This window comes from Eretmochelys imbricata, chromosome 4 (genome assembly GCF_965152235.1).
Source record: "Eretmochelys imbricata isolate rEreImb1 chromosome 4, rEreImb1.hap1, whole genome shotgun sequence".
Taxonomy (NCBI): Eukaryota; Metazoa; Chordata; order Testudines; family Cheloniidae; genus Eretmochelys; species Eretmochelys imbricata.
In genome coordinates this window covers 98,774,444-98,788,382 of record NC_135575.1, presented here as the reverse complement: position 1 = coordinate 98,788,382, position 13,939 = coordinate 98,774,444, and the positions used below count along the sequence as shown (strand labels likewise).

Below are 13,939 nucleotides of genomic sequence, written 5' to 3'. Positions count from 1 at the left end.
AGAACCTGGACCACCTTGCCTTGGATATGAGACTGAAACCGCTGGCATGAATGAAATATCACTCCCAATTCCAAAATGTTTATGTGGAGCATGGCCTTGGACTGCAACCCTTGCATTTGGAGGGCACTCAGATGTGCTCCTTATTCTATGGCCGAGGCATCTGTTACCAGAGTAATGGTTGGGAGAGGCGGTGAGAAAGTAACTCCTCTACACATGTTGGACTAGCTCATTCACCATTTCAGAGACAACAACAGGTTGTCTTGTCCAGGTCGATATACTGAGTTGAATCATGTCTGCAATGTGCTGATGTGCAGTCTGGTGTGAAGGGAGACATAGGTACATGCTGCCATGTGACCTAGGATCCTGAAGCAATCCTTACAGTACTCTGAGGATACTTCTTGAGGGACACACACAGGTTTCATAAAGCCCGAGACCTGGAAAAAGGCAGGAATATCCTGGCAGATTTGGAATCCACGATTGCCTTAATGAATTCTATCCTTTGGATAGATGATAAAATTGGTCCAGTATGTTGAAGAGATGCAGTGTTTGATAAATGGAGGTCTGGAGTAGCCTTGAACCAGACAGTTGTCTGGGTAAGGAAATACACGTACATCCCGCTTGAGGAGGTAAGCTGCTACCAATGCCATGTACTTGGTAACCCCCCGCAGGCTGACAATAGGCAGTACTGTGAATTGGTAGTGGTTGTATCCTACTATGAACCCCAGGAACATGGACTGCCACGTGGAAATATGTTGCCTTTGATTTACAGGACACCTACCATTCCCCCAGATCTGAGAAAGGGGTAGTTGGGGCCAGGGAAACCATCTGGAACTTTATCTTCTTGATGTATCTGTTCAGGTTCCGAAGGTCTACGGACGGGGATGGGGAACCTTTTTTCTATCACGGGCCATTGACCCAGAGGAAAAAAAAAATCAATTGCGGGCTACACGCAAGTAAAAAGCATCTTAATTTAGTTTTTTGTTTTAGAGAGAGAAATATAAAACATTGAACTTGTCCACCTGGGGAGGTGAGCGCTGAGACTCGGGACTTCCCGCCTGGGTCAGTGCAAGCCGGCGCTCATGGCTCCAACCTCACAGGTGGGTGCCGAGACTTGCCGTGGGCCAGATGAAATTAGACAACAGGCCGGATCCAGCCCACAGGATGTAGGTTCCCCACCCTGGTCTAGAAGGAGTCTGAAACCTCCTCTGGCTTTGGGAATTAGAAAGTATCAGGAAAAGAACTCCCTGCCCTGATGAAGATGGAACACTTCTGCTATAGCTCCCACAGAACGTAGAATCTGCACTTCTTCTCTTAGTACAGACTCATGAGAGTGGTTCCTGAAGAGGGATGGGAAAAGGGAAGGGGGGGACAGTGAGGAAGTCCAGGGTATATCCCAATTTCACTGTGCTTGGCACTCATTTGGCCAAGGTGATGGACTGCCAGACATGTAGGAGTGGGACAACCTGTCTTGGTAGGCAGGGAAGGCCCAGATAGATCCAGGTTAGGTGGCATGCTGTCCTTGATATAGAAGAGTCAAATCTGCTGTTTTGAGGCCTGTGGACGCCTGAAGCCTGAGGAAGTGGAAGGCATTTGCCTCCTCTTAGGTTGTGAGCCTGACACAAGAGGGAGTACTGCTGTCTAGGCTGGTTGGAGGATGATATTTTGTCCTTTTCATTATCAGGATGTAGAGGACCAAAGACTTCAGAACTGCTCTCTAATGCTTTAGGGTGTGCAAAGCCCCATCTGTTTTGGAAGAGAACAAGGCACACACTTGGAAAGGGAAGTCTTCAATCATTTTTTCCACCTCTGTAGGAATTCATGAGGACTGCAACCAAAAGGAATGGTGCATTGTCACAGGTGTCACACTGGCCCTGGCTGCAGAATCCACCACATCTAGGGAAGCCGAACAAGCAGTGAGGTGATCTTTAGCCACAACCAACTGGAACTGCTCCCTTGCATCTTCAGGCAGCTTGGTGACAAACTGGGATATGGCTTCCCAATTGGAGAATTCATACTATGACAATAAGATGTGATGATTAGCAAGCTGATATTGTAGAGTTGCTATGGACTAAGTTTTTCTGACGAAAAGATCAAGCTCTTTCGCATCTTTGTCCTGGAGGAAGCCTAAGTAGTGCCCTGATGACTTCCTGCATTCACCATGGCCACAACTAATGAACTGGGGGTGGGATGTAGATGGACCTGCTGAAATTCCTAGGACAGAACCTGGTATTTCCATTCTGTCCTAGGGAATGGAACTTCTGTTGGCTTGCCCACCAGAGGAATGGAGGATGGGGTCTACCAGATCACTTTGGACAGTTGCAAGATAGCCTTGTTAATAGGCAGGGACACACCTTCCCTGCTTCAGCTGGATGGAGAATGTCCACCTGGATGCCTAGAGAGATTGCTATTCTCCTAAGTAACTCCTGATATACTTTACAACCAGTGGGTACTGAGAATGCTGCTTCTGGTACCAGGGCCTCACCCAGAGAAGAAGAAAAGGCTTGAAGCAGAGGCATGGGAAACTGCTCCCTGGGTTGGTCTTGTGGTAAGTGCTGTGGTACCGATGGTTGTTGCGAAGCTGGCAATGGTGAATCAACCGCATGGGACTTGGGAGGCTGTTTGGTATCAACCGTCACTGGCCTCTCATAGCAGGTGGGGGAAGCATCCTTCCTGGGAGATCTATTTTTATGAGATGATGTAGATTTGGATGCCAGAGGCATACCTCAAGACAACTAATAGGTCCCCAGTGGGGCTGAGATACTAGACCCCAGGCTTGATTGGCCTATTCATTTCAATTTTCTCATAGATAATTGAGGGGGATCCAACACTGGTCTAAGGGCAGCCTCCATGAAGATATATTGGTGGAGGTGCTTCTCCCTCAGCTTCATCTGAATCTTGAAGCCACGACTGATTGAGCACCTATCTCTGACATGGCCTTCACCCAGACACTTGAGGCAGTGGGAGTGACAGTCACTAACAGACATGGACTTCCTACGGTCCGCACAAAGTTGGAACTCCAGGGACCTCGGCGTAAGTCCCCTGGTACAACGTAGGGTCCAGGGCCCCACTGCACTGGAAAAGCTCCAAAAGGAAGACCAAGTCAAAAGAAAGAATTTAAAATTATAAAAATAGAAGAAAAAAAACTCCGAGGAATGTTTTGAGTACCGCTATGCAGATTGAGTAACTGTTCATAGGGAACACCAATGCTTCAATCACTGACAGTAAAAAGGAACTAGAGGAGGGCTGGGGCATCTCTGCCCTTTATACTCTTGCTTGCAACAGAAGGAACTCTGAGGTGGGCGGGGCCACCCCTACAGGTTCTGATAGGGAAAACTCTCCAGTGCTAGTGCATGAGGCATACACACACCTACAGTGCAATGGGCAAATGCAAGCACTTGAACTGAAGGATGGTTGGGACCCTTCTGTACCGTTGGAATCCTCCATGAAGGGGAGGGGCAAGTAGCCCCAATATTCTGCTTACTAGAAAAATTCTGCAGCTTGATGCCTGGGGCACCATTTCCCACAAGTGGGAATATGCAGAGACCACTGAAAGAAGAACCTTTGTTAGTTCCAATAAGCAAAGACTTAAAAGGTAATTCAGCTGTTCCTTGTAAGATTTTCAGATAATTATGCAGCCCTCAAAAAGGCAAATGACATTTAAACAAAATAGGCCTAATTTTAAAAGATAATCAGCTCCTGAATCGCCTACTGATTTCAGTGAGACTGTAGGGGCACAGCAGTATTGAAAGACGAGCCACATACATTTTTGTGGTTAAAAAAAAAAGATTCAGAAGTATGGGAGGATGGTTGGTTGGAGTTTTTATAGGCACTGCCCTACTGAAGAATGAAAGTCTGGGCAGAGGAAGGGAATAAGCAAGGACAGTGTACTGGACAATCCTGCTCCTGGCCAGCTCCTTAGCAGCTTTCAGCGTTCTGAATTCTAGGAGTCTAATTTTTAAAAGTTTTAGACTCAAATGTATGTGCAAAATAAGTACCCAATTTGTTTGTACACTTATCACAACTGCACATTCTAATCAGAGGTTAGGGTGGTGGAGAATTCATCCAGGAGCTGCTGAGTCAAATTCCATGTTCCTTGTCCATTTACCCATCTCTTTACCTTTGGGAAGGTGGGGGCTGCTGTTTCACACTTTTCTTTTCCTCCCTATCTTCCTCATATTACAGGGAACAGTGGGGAATGAGGGGAAGGGAATCACATGCTTAATCTGGGTCCAAAGTCTGGGACTTGTCCTCCCACTACTGCTTGCCCTTGGGTAATGGGAGTGGAGAAGGGTGTTGTAGGGTTGTATGACTGGCTTTTGTCTGGTGCTGCTGGGGGAGGGGATGATACAGTCTGCTTTCTTGTGAGGAGCAGCCATTGCAAACTGCATGTTTCATCCTCCCCCTTCCCACCCCTAACTACCCGTGCAATACATGAAGCACTATTTTACTACAATTTCCCCATAAAACCATCAATATTAGTAATATATAATAAAGAAGCACTACCTTCTGGGGACAAAGTACAAGGAGAAACACCTTAACACCACCTTACTTCAACCACTTAGAACAGTTCAACAAAATCCTGAACGGAATGTCAAAGAGACAAGGTGGGCGAGGCAGTATCTTTTACTGAACCAACTTATGTTGGTGAAAAAGACAAGCTTTCAAGCTACACAGAGCTCTTCTTACCTGAAAAGCTTGTCTCTTTCACCAACATAAGTTGGTCGAATAAAAGATATCACCTCATTACGTCATCTCTTTAATATCCTGGGACCAACACCGCTACAACACCGCAAATAGAAATGTGAAAAACATTTACTATCAAAATGCAATGGGATGCATACTTGCTTCCACTGTCCACTTTTATGTAAAGAAATGCCATGGAGAGTGGGAGAGGTTAATATGGTGTGTGGGGGAAGCATTTGCAAAAGTGCCTTGGGGAGTTGAGCATTTAGTTCCCTTATGTGCAATTAAAAAAAACCCACCTTAGGAGTTCACAGGATAAACTCCCATTGCCTCTAGTAGCAGCTGGGTCAGGCCCCTAGACAATGTTTGACTTTCAATGGGACTTGTGTTCTAAAGTTGATTAGCTGCTTTTGAAAATTCCACCATTAGTGAGAAATGAGCAGGCAAAACTAGCACCTAGGTTTGACTGAAATGTTATATAGTATAAATAGATACACACCATGTAATTAGCACATAAAAATCTAGAGGCTAGCCTAACTAATTAGAAATAGGCCAGCTAAACATATGTATCATGTCTGACAATATGTGATGGTACTAGTAGACCCAGTAAGACAAATTACCGGCAGCTGAGGAAAGACCATACAGTGTGCTACATCACCTCAGAAAGTTACACTATGCCCTGATGTTACAGGGAGAGTATAGAAAAGATAGATAATTATTACTCACAAAAACACAATTATGTTGACCTCTGATATAAATCAAAGGATTAACAAACAGAGGATTAAATATATCAACACAGTATTTGCTTTTATAAATTCTTGAAAATATACAGCTCAAAAAAAACCCCAAAAAACTTCTTTTTATGGTTAACCTACTTGCCATTTAGTGTATAATAAAGTCTTTAGAATTAGAATTAGTAGAAGTCTTTACCTCATTAGATGATGTTCTGAATTAAACTTTGAAGACTATGGTAATCATACTATATAAATAAAATTAATTTGTCCAAGTCTCACCCCGAAATGACGATTCAAACTTCATGTACTATATGACAAAAACATAACTAAAACCAGTCATCTCCACCTACTTTTTCAACTAGTTCATAACTCTCCTCACGCTTCAGTGCTCTGTTTTGTATAGCTGTTGAAGCTCGGTGATAGACATCTAGCCACTCTTGATATTGGCTTTCTGCTATCTCAGTAACAGCAAAACAGAGCGTTCTTAAACCTAAAATAGTAAACAGACCGTAAGAATAGCAATTCATAGTTAGAAATTACTTCATTTCTGTAAAAGCGGCAAAGAGTCCTGTGGCACCTTATAGACTAACAGACATATTGAAGCATAAGCTTTCATGGGTGAATGCCCACTTTGTCGGATGCATGTGTAGTGTAGATTCATTTCTACACTACACGTAGTGTAGATTCATTTCTGTGTAGTGCTAACAATACGTAGTTAACAAGCTAAATTTACTATGAATAGACAGATAAAAGAAAAAAACTCACTGGTGCATGTCACAAAAGCCCCTTGCTTCAAGAATACAAGACAATATATTAAGGGTTTATCTACACTGGGAATATTTGTACCAGCATACCTACATCAATATAGTGAAATGGGAAAAAATCCCTGATGCTAACCTACTGCACCAATGCAAACTGGTCTTGAACTACTTCAACTTATTTTATTACTTGGTCAAGTCATAGTGGTGCCATTTGATATTATACTTGTGCAGCACTTCTATACGAGAGGCTGTCAATGTCATAGTACAAAAAATTCCTGTACAGAAAGAGATACGAAGAATAAAACAGCCAGCATGCTTCCTTTTACTGTCACCTCTTTGTGCCCAAGCCATCCTAGGGATTTTTGGTTGCCAAACACTGCTCTTCCATTTGTGAACATAGTTGTCATTCACCACATTAATACTTTAAATTAGCAGGCAATAAAATAGATATTTCTAGATAAAAAGTATAAATCTTTATTTTATAATTGGACATACATATGTCAAGACAAAATCAGAACTATTTTTTTAAAATTAACTATTTAATTTTCAAGTTATGAATATGTCCCACCGCAGGCAATGAAATGAAGAATTAATATTTTCAGAGTAATAAATTGCAAATGATCTCATGCTCACAATCTGTAAACTATGGAAATAAAACTTTCAAAAACAATATTAATATTAAGCATTATTTTAATCAATCTTAATTTAACTTGTGTGAAGAAAAGCTGATTTTCTGAAATACCTGTTACCGTTTTTAATTGTAACATTTACAGATTTTTTTTTAAAACCTACAATATTAGGCTCGAATGTTTCACAATGTCAACTTGCCTGAAATGCATATACAAAACGTACGACATGTACACAAGATGGGTTTGCATAAGCATTCATGCACAACTGTCTGACTTGCACATATGCACTGGGGTTCATATGTATACAAACGTACGAGAAATTTTTAAAATGTAAATCCTAATGTTATTAAAAAAAATTTCAATGTGTACCAAAAAAAGTGTTCTCCACTCACAAAATCACAACTAATGGCTAAGCAGAAAATTTGGGCAAATGGGTTTTCTTATCTGTAATTTTTGTTCTCTGTATGAGTTTGTGTGTGTCTGTTTATATTCCTAGACCAAAACAATTTAAAATAGAGTTAAGATTGAGAGTAATGAATCAGTAATTTAGTGTAAAATATATTACTGAAATGTAATTATCTTAAAACCCAGGAAGAGTTATGGTTAAACTCAAATCTAAATGTGTTAAGTTATGGAAATGCACAGTGAGGGTATCCAAACAAACAATCTTAACTCTGCCTTGTCACAGATTCTTCCAACTTCCCATAAAGTCAAAACTGAGCAAACTCTTGCATACAGGCTACATTTGAAGATTTTTTTAAAATTAATTTTATTATTATTAATTGGTCATTATTTGCTGTTACTCTTCATAATTAAGCTTCTCCTTGAGCAGAAAACTTAATTCTGTCCTCAAGAGACACCATGCAAAACCCCTTGAGATTGTGAGTAAGGTATTTTAGTTTGTGTGGACCCACATTAGCTTAAACTGATTTTAAAGGACACAGGGAATAATTAAGGTTGTTTGTTTGAGTGCCTTTTTGTTAATTTCCTGTCTTAAGATGTTTAGATTTCTGGAGAATGACACTGACAGGACTCAACAATTTCACTGCTACCCACAGGCTCTGAACAGTAGTACTGAAACTGAATAAAGTCTTCTCAATTTCACTGTCTTCATGCTCAGGAAGATGTAAGTGCATCCATTTGCACTCATATTTGGAAGGTGATCTTTGCACCTGTTAGAGTTTCAAATCCAGAACCATAGAATCATAGAATATCAGGGTTGGAAGGGGCCTCAGGAGGTCATCTAGTCCAACCCCCTGCTCAAAGCTAAATCACCAACTAAACCATCCCAGCCAGGGCTTTGTCAAGCCTGACCTTAAGGAAGGAGATTCCACCACCTCCCAAGGTAATGCATTCCAGTGCTTCAGCACCCTCCTAGTGAAAAAGTTTTTCCTAATATCCAACCTAAACCTCCCCCACTGCAACTTGAGACCATTACTTCTTGTTCTGTCATCTGCTACCACTGAGAACAGTCTAGATCCATCCTCTTTGGTATCCCCTTTCAGGTAGTTGAAAACAGCTATCAAATCCCCCCTCATTCTTCTCTTCCGCAGAGTAAACAATCCCAGTTCCCTCAGCCTCTCTTCATAAGTCATGCGTTCCAGTCCCTAATCATTTTTGTTGCCCTCTGCTGGACGCTTTCCAATTTTTCCACATCCTTCTTGCAGCATGGGGCCCAAAACTGGACATAGCAGTCCAGATGAGGCCTCACCAATGTCAAATAGAGGGGAACGATCACGTCCCTCGATGTGCTGGCAATGCCCCTACTTATACAGCCCAAAATGCCGTTAGCCTTCTTGGCAACAAAGGCACACTGTTGACTCATATCCAGCTTCTCGTCCACTGTAACCCCTAAGTCCTTTTCTGCAGAACTGCTGCCTAGCCATTTGGTCCCTAATCTGTAGCGGTGCAATGGATTCTTCCGTCCTAAGTGCAGGACTCTGAACTTGTCCTTGTTGAACCTCATCAGATTTCTTTTGGCCCAATCCTCTAATTTGTCTAGGTCCCTCTGTATCCTATCCCTACCCTCCAGTGTATCTACTACTCCTCCCAGTTTAATGTTATCTACAAACTTGCTGAGGGTGCAGTCCAGATCATTCATGAAGTTATTGAACAAAACTGGCCCGAGGACTGACCCTTGGGGCACTCTGCTTGATACCGGCTGCCAACTAGACATGGAGCCATTGATCGCTACCCACTGAGCCCGACAATCTAGCCAGCTTTCTATCCACCTTATAGTCCATTCATCCAGCCCATACTACTTTAACTTGCTGGCAAGAATACTGTGGGAGACGGTAACAAAAGCTTTGCTAAAGTCAAGGAATAACCACTCAAACACCTTCAGACTTCTTGAGACCTAAAGAGCTCCAACAGGCTCCGAGAACATCTTTTGTGTGCAAACTGGTTCTAGTGTTTGGACATGAAAATGGTAATCTATAGCAATATGCATCTCTGCTCTTTTTTATGGATTTTGGGAATTTTTGAATGCACAAAGTGATCTGCTGGTGTTATTTCCAGTTTGTATGCAGACTCTGTCCTTATGCACTATCCCTACCTCGCCTCAGTCGTAGGCTCCTGCCAGTCACCTGCTAGCCCCCAGGCCCTAGGGCAGACTGCAGTATGAGCCACTCATCACAGACAAGGTTGGGATTAGATCTGCTGCCTCTGCCTACCCGTGGCTGCCCCTGCGACCCCTGCACCTAATAGACCTTCCCAGGCCTGCAGCCTGGGGCTTTCCTAGGCCAGAGCTCCCTTGGCCTTTTCCCAGCCCTGCTCCGAACTAGGTCTCTGCAGCCGGGTCCCTCCCTCTCAAAGCTAGAGAGAGTGTGCTCTTCTGCTCCTGGCTTCCCTGGCTTTTATAAGGCCCGCTGGGTCTGTTTGGGGCATGGCCCCCAGCTGCAGCTGCTATGCTAATCAGCCCAGCTCTTCCCCTGCCCCAGCCCTCTCCCAGGGCTATCTTAAACCCCTCTGGGCCCCAGTGGGTGTCCACTCCGCTACACTTACCAATATAGGTCTAAGCATCCCTGTGTTTAGCCCATTTGTAAGTATCTTGATCAAATGCTTATAAATATTTTGTTATTGTTTGGATGTAGTAAATTGCTTATTATTTCAGCTTTTTTGGCATGTGTAGAACAATTGTATAAGCCTTTGGATTTAATTAAGAATTTATGGTTAAATTAGTGTTTGGTGGTTTCCCATATTAATAATTTCAAATAATTCCAACAATAATCTTTTACAGCCATTCTGGCCTGGATTTCTTGTACCGAGGAGTGATGGGTCTCTGGAGAATTGTGACAAATTCTTGTCCCCATTCTGACTTGTCTTCTTATTCAATATCAGCAGTAACAGGGACTTTTTCTCCTCACTCATCAATAAGGAGCTAAAGGGAACTAAAGGAGTAGATACCCATCTACCCAAAACATGGGAGTTTTAAAAAGGTAAAATGTATACATTTAAATTTTCAAAAAATAGTTATTCAAGGGTTAAAATCCATTGCTGATGTAATAACCTGGTATATGGATTTGTGTACAGGCCCAAAGTCCAGAGTTTGGTCAAGAGGTCAGAGGCCTAGCAAAAACTAAGAGAAAGCAGAATAACCAAAGATAACCTTGCTTTTGCTAAGATATGCCTGGTCAGCAAAACGCCAGATATTGGGGGCAATAATTGTGTCTTATTCAAAGTTTCAACTAGAACAAAGAAGCCTTGTTTCTGTTAGTTTCTTCTGTAGGGAGATGTTCTTCCCACACATCCAACCTTGAGTTTATGAAAGGTTAAAGCATGTCAGTATAAGATATGGCCTCCTCCCACCTCTCTTTCCCAGGGACCAATGCCTGCCTTAAAAACACAAATCAACAACTTGAAAGACAATCTTTATTGCCATATACTTTTACTGTTTCTTTGCTTTTACCCCTAGATATGTAACTGTTAGACAATCAAAGGAGCTACTTCATTCCTATGGACCCCAAATCAGAATTCAACATATATATTTTATACTAATACATTAATTAAAGTACTAATTAAATAATAATTTGTTAATTTAAGACCATGGGCGGAGACATTATATAACCTTTGACCACTGGCTACTGTGCTATCATGTCTTGCTGCTAGACCTATTCGGGGTTGTCGGACTGCCTACCCTGTCACTTTTCTCCACCCATGGAAAATCCATATATTCCATTGTAATCAATTGATTGACAGTGTCTCTGAGCCTAACAAGCGAGGTGACACTCCATCAGCGCTGTACGTAATAAACTCCTGTGCTTGACCTCTACACAGTGTGGATTTATGTCCTTCAGTTATGTTTCCTCTGGCCTTTCCTAACAGCAAAAAGGATCATATTACTCCTCTAACGTTCCCTAGCCCTCTTTTTGCCAACCCCCAAATAGTACATGCAAGCTTTAAACGTGAACTGACATTTATATCCAAAAGCTCAGTTATCCAAAGATTCAATATGTCCTCCAAGATGTAGAGCTCTGGTCTTGCAGAACTTCGATAAGTCCTATGCAATTTAAGAGCTTGCAGGATCAGAGTTAATGTACAACCCAATCCTAAACTACAAAAGCAAAGAGTTTTGGATAAGCTGCTGGCTTTCCATAGTCATGGAAGCTGCCTCAGCAAGTTTTGATGGTTAAAATTCAGGGTTGAAGAATCCTAAGAACAAACTTTAAGAGATTGATGGGGCAGCTCCCAATTATCCAAATGTTTTGAATGTTCATTGAGACATTTGGCTATTTGGTGTGGTACTTAATGATTATGAAAACATACTATGACATATCTAGGATGTGCAAACATGGCTCAGTTAGTATAGTGGAGAAAACATAACTTTTGAAATTTTCTGACATACAAATGCTTGGTTTTGTACCTCTAACATAGAACACCACTATATTTTGGCATTTTAATTTGCATCTAAATTACATTCTAGAGAGCTTAATGTCATCTACTTAAATAATCAAGAAGCTTCATAAATAAAATAAACAAAGCTGTATTGAGGCTTATAAACTAACATGGCAATAGAAATTTTGAATCGGGACAGTAAAAATTAATATAAAGGAAGAGGCTGGGTGGGGAACAACAGCGTATACCTCTTATGTACAAGGCACACTAATTAATTTAACTATCTTCAGAATAAGAACGGTGTTTAACATTCCTCTAGATTTCTTGGCAATTTGACAGCATTAGGAATGCTAAGCTTTGATGCAAGAGTGTAGTGGCCTCTGACATTAGGTGGTATCTTGGTCTCTCTTGTTCTCTGCCTGACACACACAATATTTAGTTTCCTGGGGACTGAAAGTTTTGGTCTAACTGAAGTTTTTGGGCTTATCATAGGGGTACTTGGGAGAAATATAATGGCATGTGGTATACAGAGGACACACTACATGAGCTGGTGGCCCCTTTAGGCCCTATAGCTCTATGAAACTGTGTGGTCATCCTACACTGATGGAAGAAGGGTTTGAATGAGCTCTCCTCTGACATCTAGTGATGAACTGGGGGAAAAGACCTCAGAAGGTCATTGCCAGGAGGTGTTGGAGATGGATTGGCCATATGCTTCAGATGGAAACTGATTCCATCACCAGAGTAGCAATAAGATGGAAACCTGAAAGCAAGCGAAAATGAGGTTGCCCGAAAGCAACATGGCAAAGAGCTGTGGAAGCCGAGCTGAAAAATGTGGGGCACAGCTGGGGAAATATTGAAAGACTTGCCAGAAACAGACAGGAGTGGAGGAGTTTTGTCGCTGCCCTAAACGCCAGAAGCATAATGGGAATATGATGATGATGATGACCTATCACAGACCAGTTTTACCAAAGTGATCATTTTTGGATGTTTTGAGTTAAAATTTTAGTACTGAATGCAGGGAAAATGAAATGTTGTTTTCCTTATTGTATGAGTAAAAGGCAGCAGAACTGTACTTAGCACCCCTCGATTGAGAGGGTCACCCTAACTTTAACCCTGTTCGCTAAGCAGGGGTCAGTGGTGGAAAAGCCAACTGAAAGGCAGAAGGAATGGGGAGAGGTGTTCCTATCTGGTAGTGTGGACTCTGTTTAAGGAGTCCTAGATACCATTTGGCCATTGCCTCTCCTGTGTTTAAAGGCAGAGTTGATCAGACAGTCCTTGTTTCTGCTCAGTCATTGCTATTGTTGAAATCACTGATGAGCAGGTCTAGAGGTTGAGCCTTAGACCTGATGTGTGAAAGACAATGCAGAGGTTGCAGTAGCAGTGAGGTTCTCTGCTATCCACTGAAATCACTAAAAGCTGAAATCACTAAGAACGGGGCTAAGTGCTGGAACCTTAAAACATGACATTCCAGGAGCGGCAAGCAGCAGCCGTGAGTATAGGCAAAGGTGGCAGCAAGCAGCGATAACAGCTGCAGCAGCACTGAGCAGAAGCATTGGTTGACTCCTCCTCTCCCCTTTTTGGGGTGGGAAGTGAACCCATGTGAACACACCCCTGAATTCTGGGACTTAGCTAACTTTGGACAACCATCTATGAATGGCATGCAGAAGAGGGGAAGGGGAGTGATGTGTTAAGGGAACATTAGTCTGTCAGACTTCCACATCGCAGGTGGGAAACTGAGGCAAAGGACACGGCTCATCGTACTGTGGGGTGGGTGTTTATTTGTGGTTTGCACACTTTTGAATTGTTGTGGTGGTGTTTTCTCAAATTAATGCTGAGTTCCCTCTTCCTTTTAATAAAAGTTTTCTTTTTTTATACACAGACTGTGTGTGTGAGTGGGAAAGTATTGCCTCTCAGAGGTGCCCAGGGATGGTGTTTAGTTTTTCCAGATTATTGGGTGGGGGCTCAAGCCAGATCTGTTTTGTAATGTTAAGTGGAAACCCTAGATATTGAACCTGGGCTTTGTTACTATCAGTACAACCTGGCAGAAGTATTACACTAAGAAATGGACTGAGTTTTTCTCATCAGAAGAGTCCTATGAGATGGGTCCAGAAAAATGAATAGGAGAGAAAAAGGTGGCAAGGATTTTATAACTTGGATATTAAAATCTTTCTAAATATCTTTTCACAATCCACCAATCAGATGATGAAGTGGAAAAACAGCAATGAGTGCACGTGGAATATCTACAGAGCTAGTATTTTCCAAGGAATTTGCTGGTCTCCAGAATCTAAACTTTAATTTT

The 13,939-nt window shown here is 42.1% G+C and overlaps 1 protein-coding gene across 1 annotated transcript in view; it reads right to left on the bottom strand.

Moving 5' to 3' along the window:
• The window catches only part of ATP8A1 (ATPase phospholipid transporting 8A1), a 247,394-nt gene that overhangs the window by 112,442 nt on the left and 121,013 nt on the right, over positions 1–13,939 (bottom strand). The window contains exon 23 of the mRNA XM_077815716.1: positions 5,768–5,907. Coding sequence (XP_077671842.1) covers positions 5,768–5,907 — 140 coding nt within the window. The remainder of the gene's footprint in view (positions 1–5,767; positions 5,908–13,939) is intronic.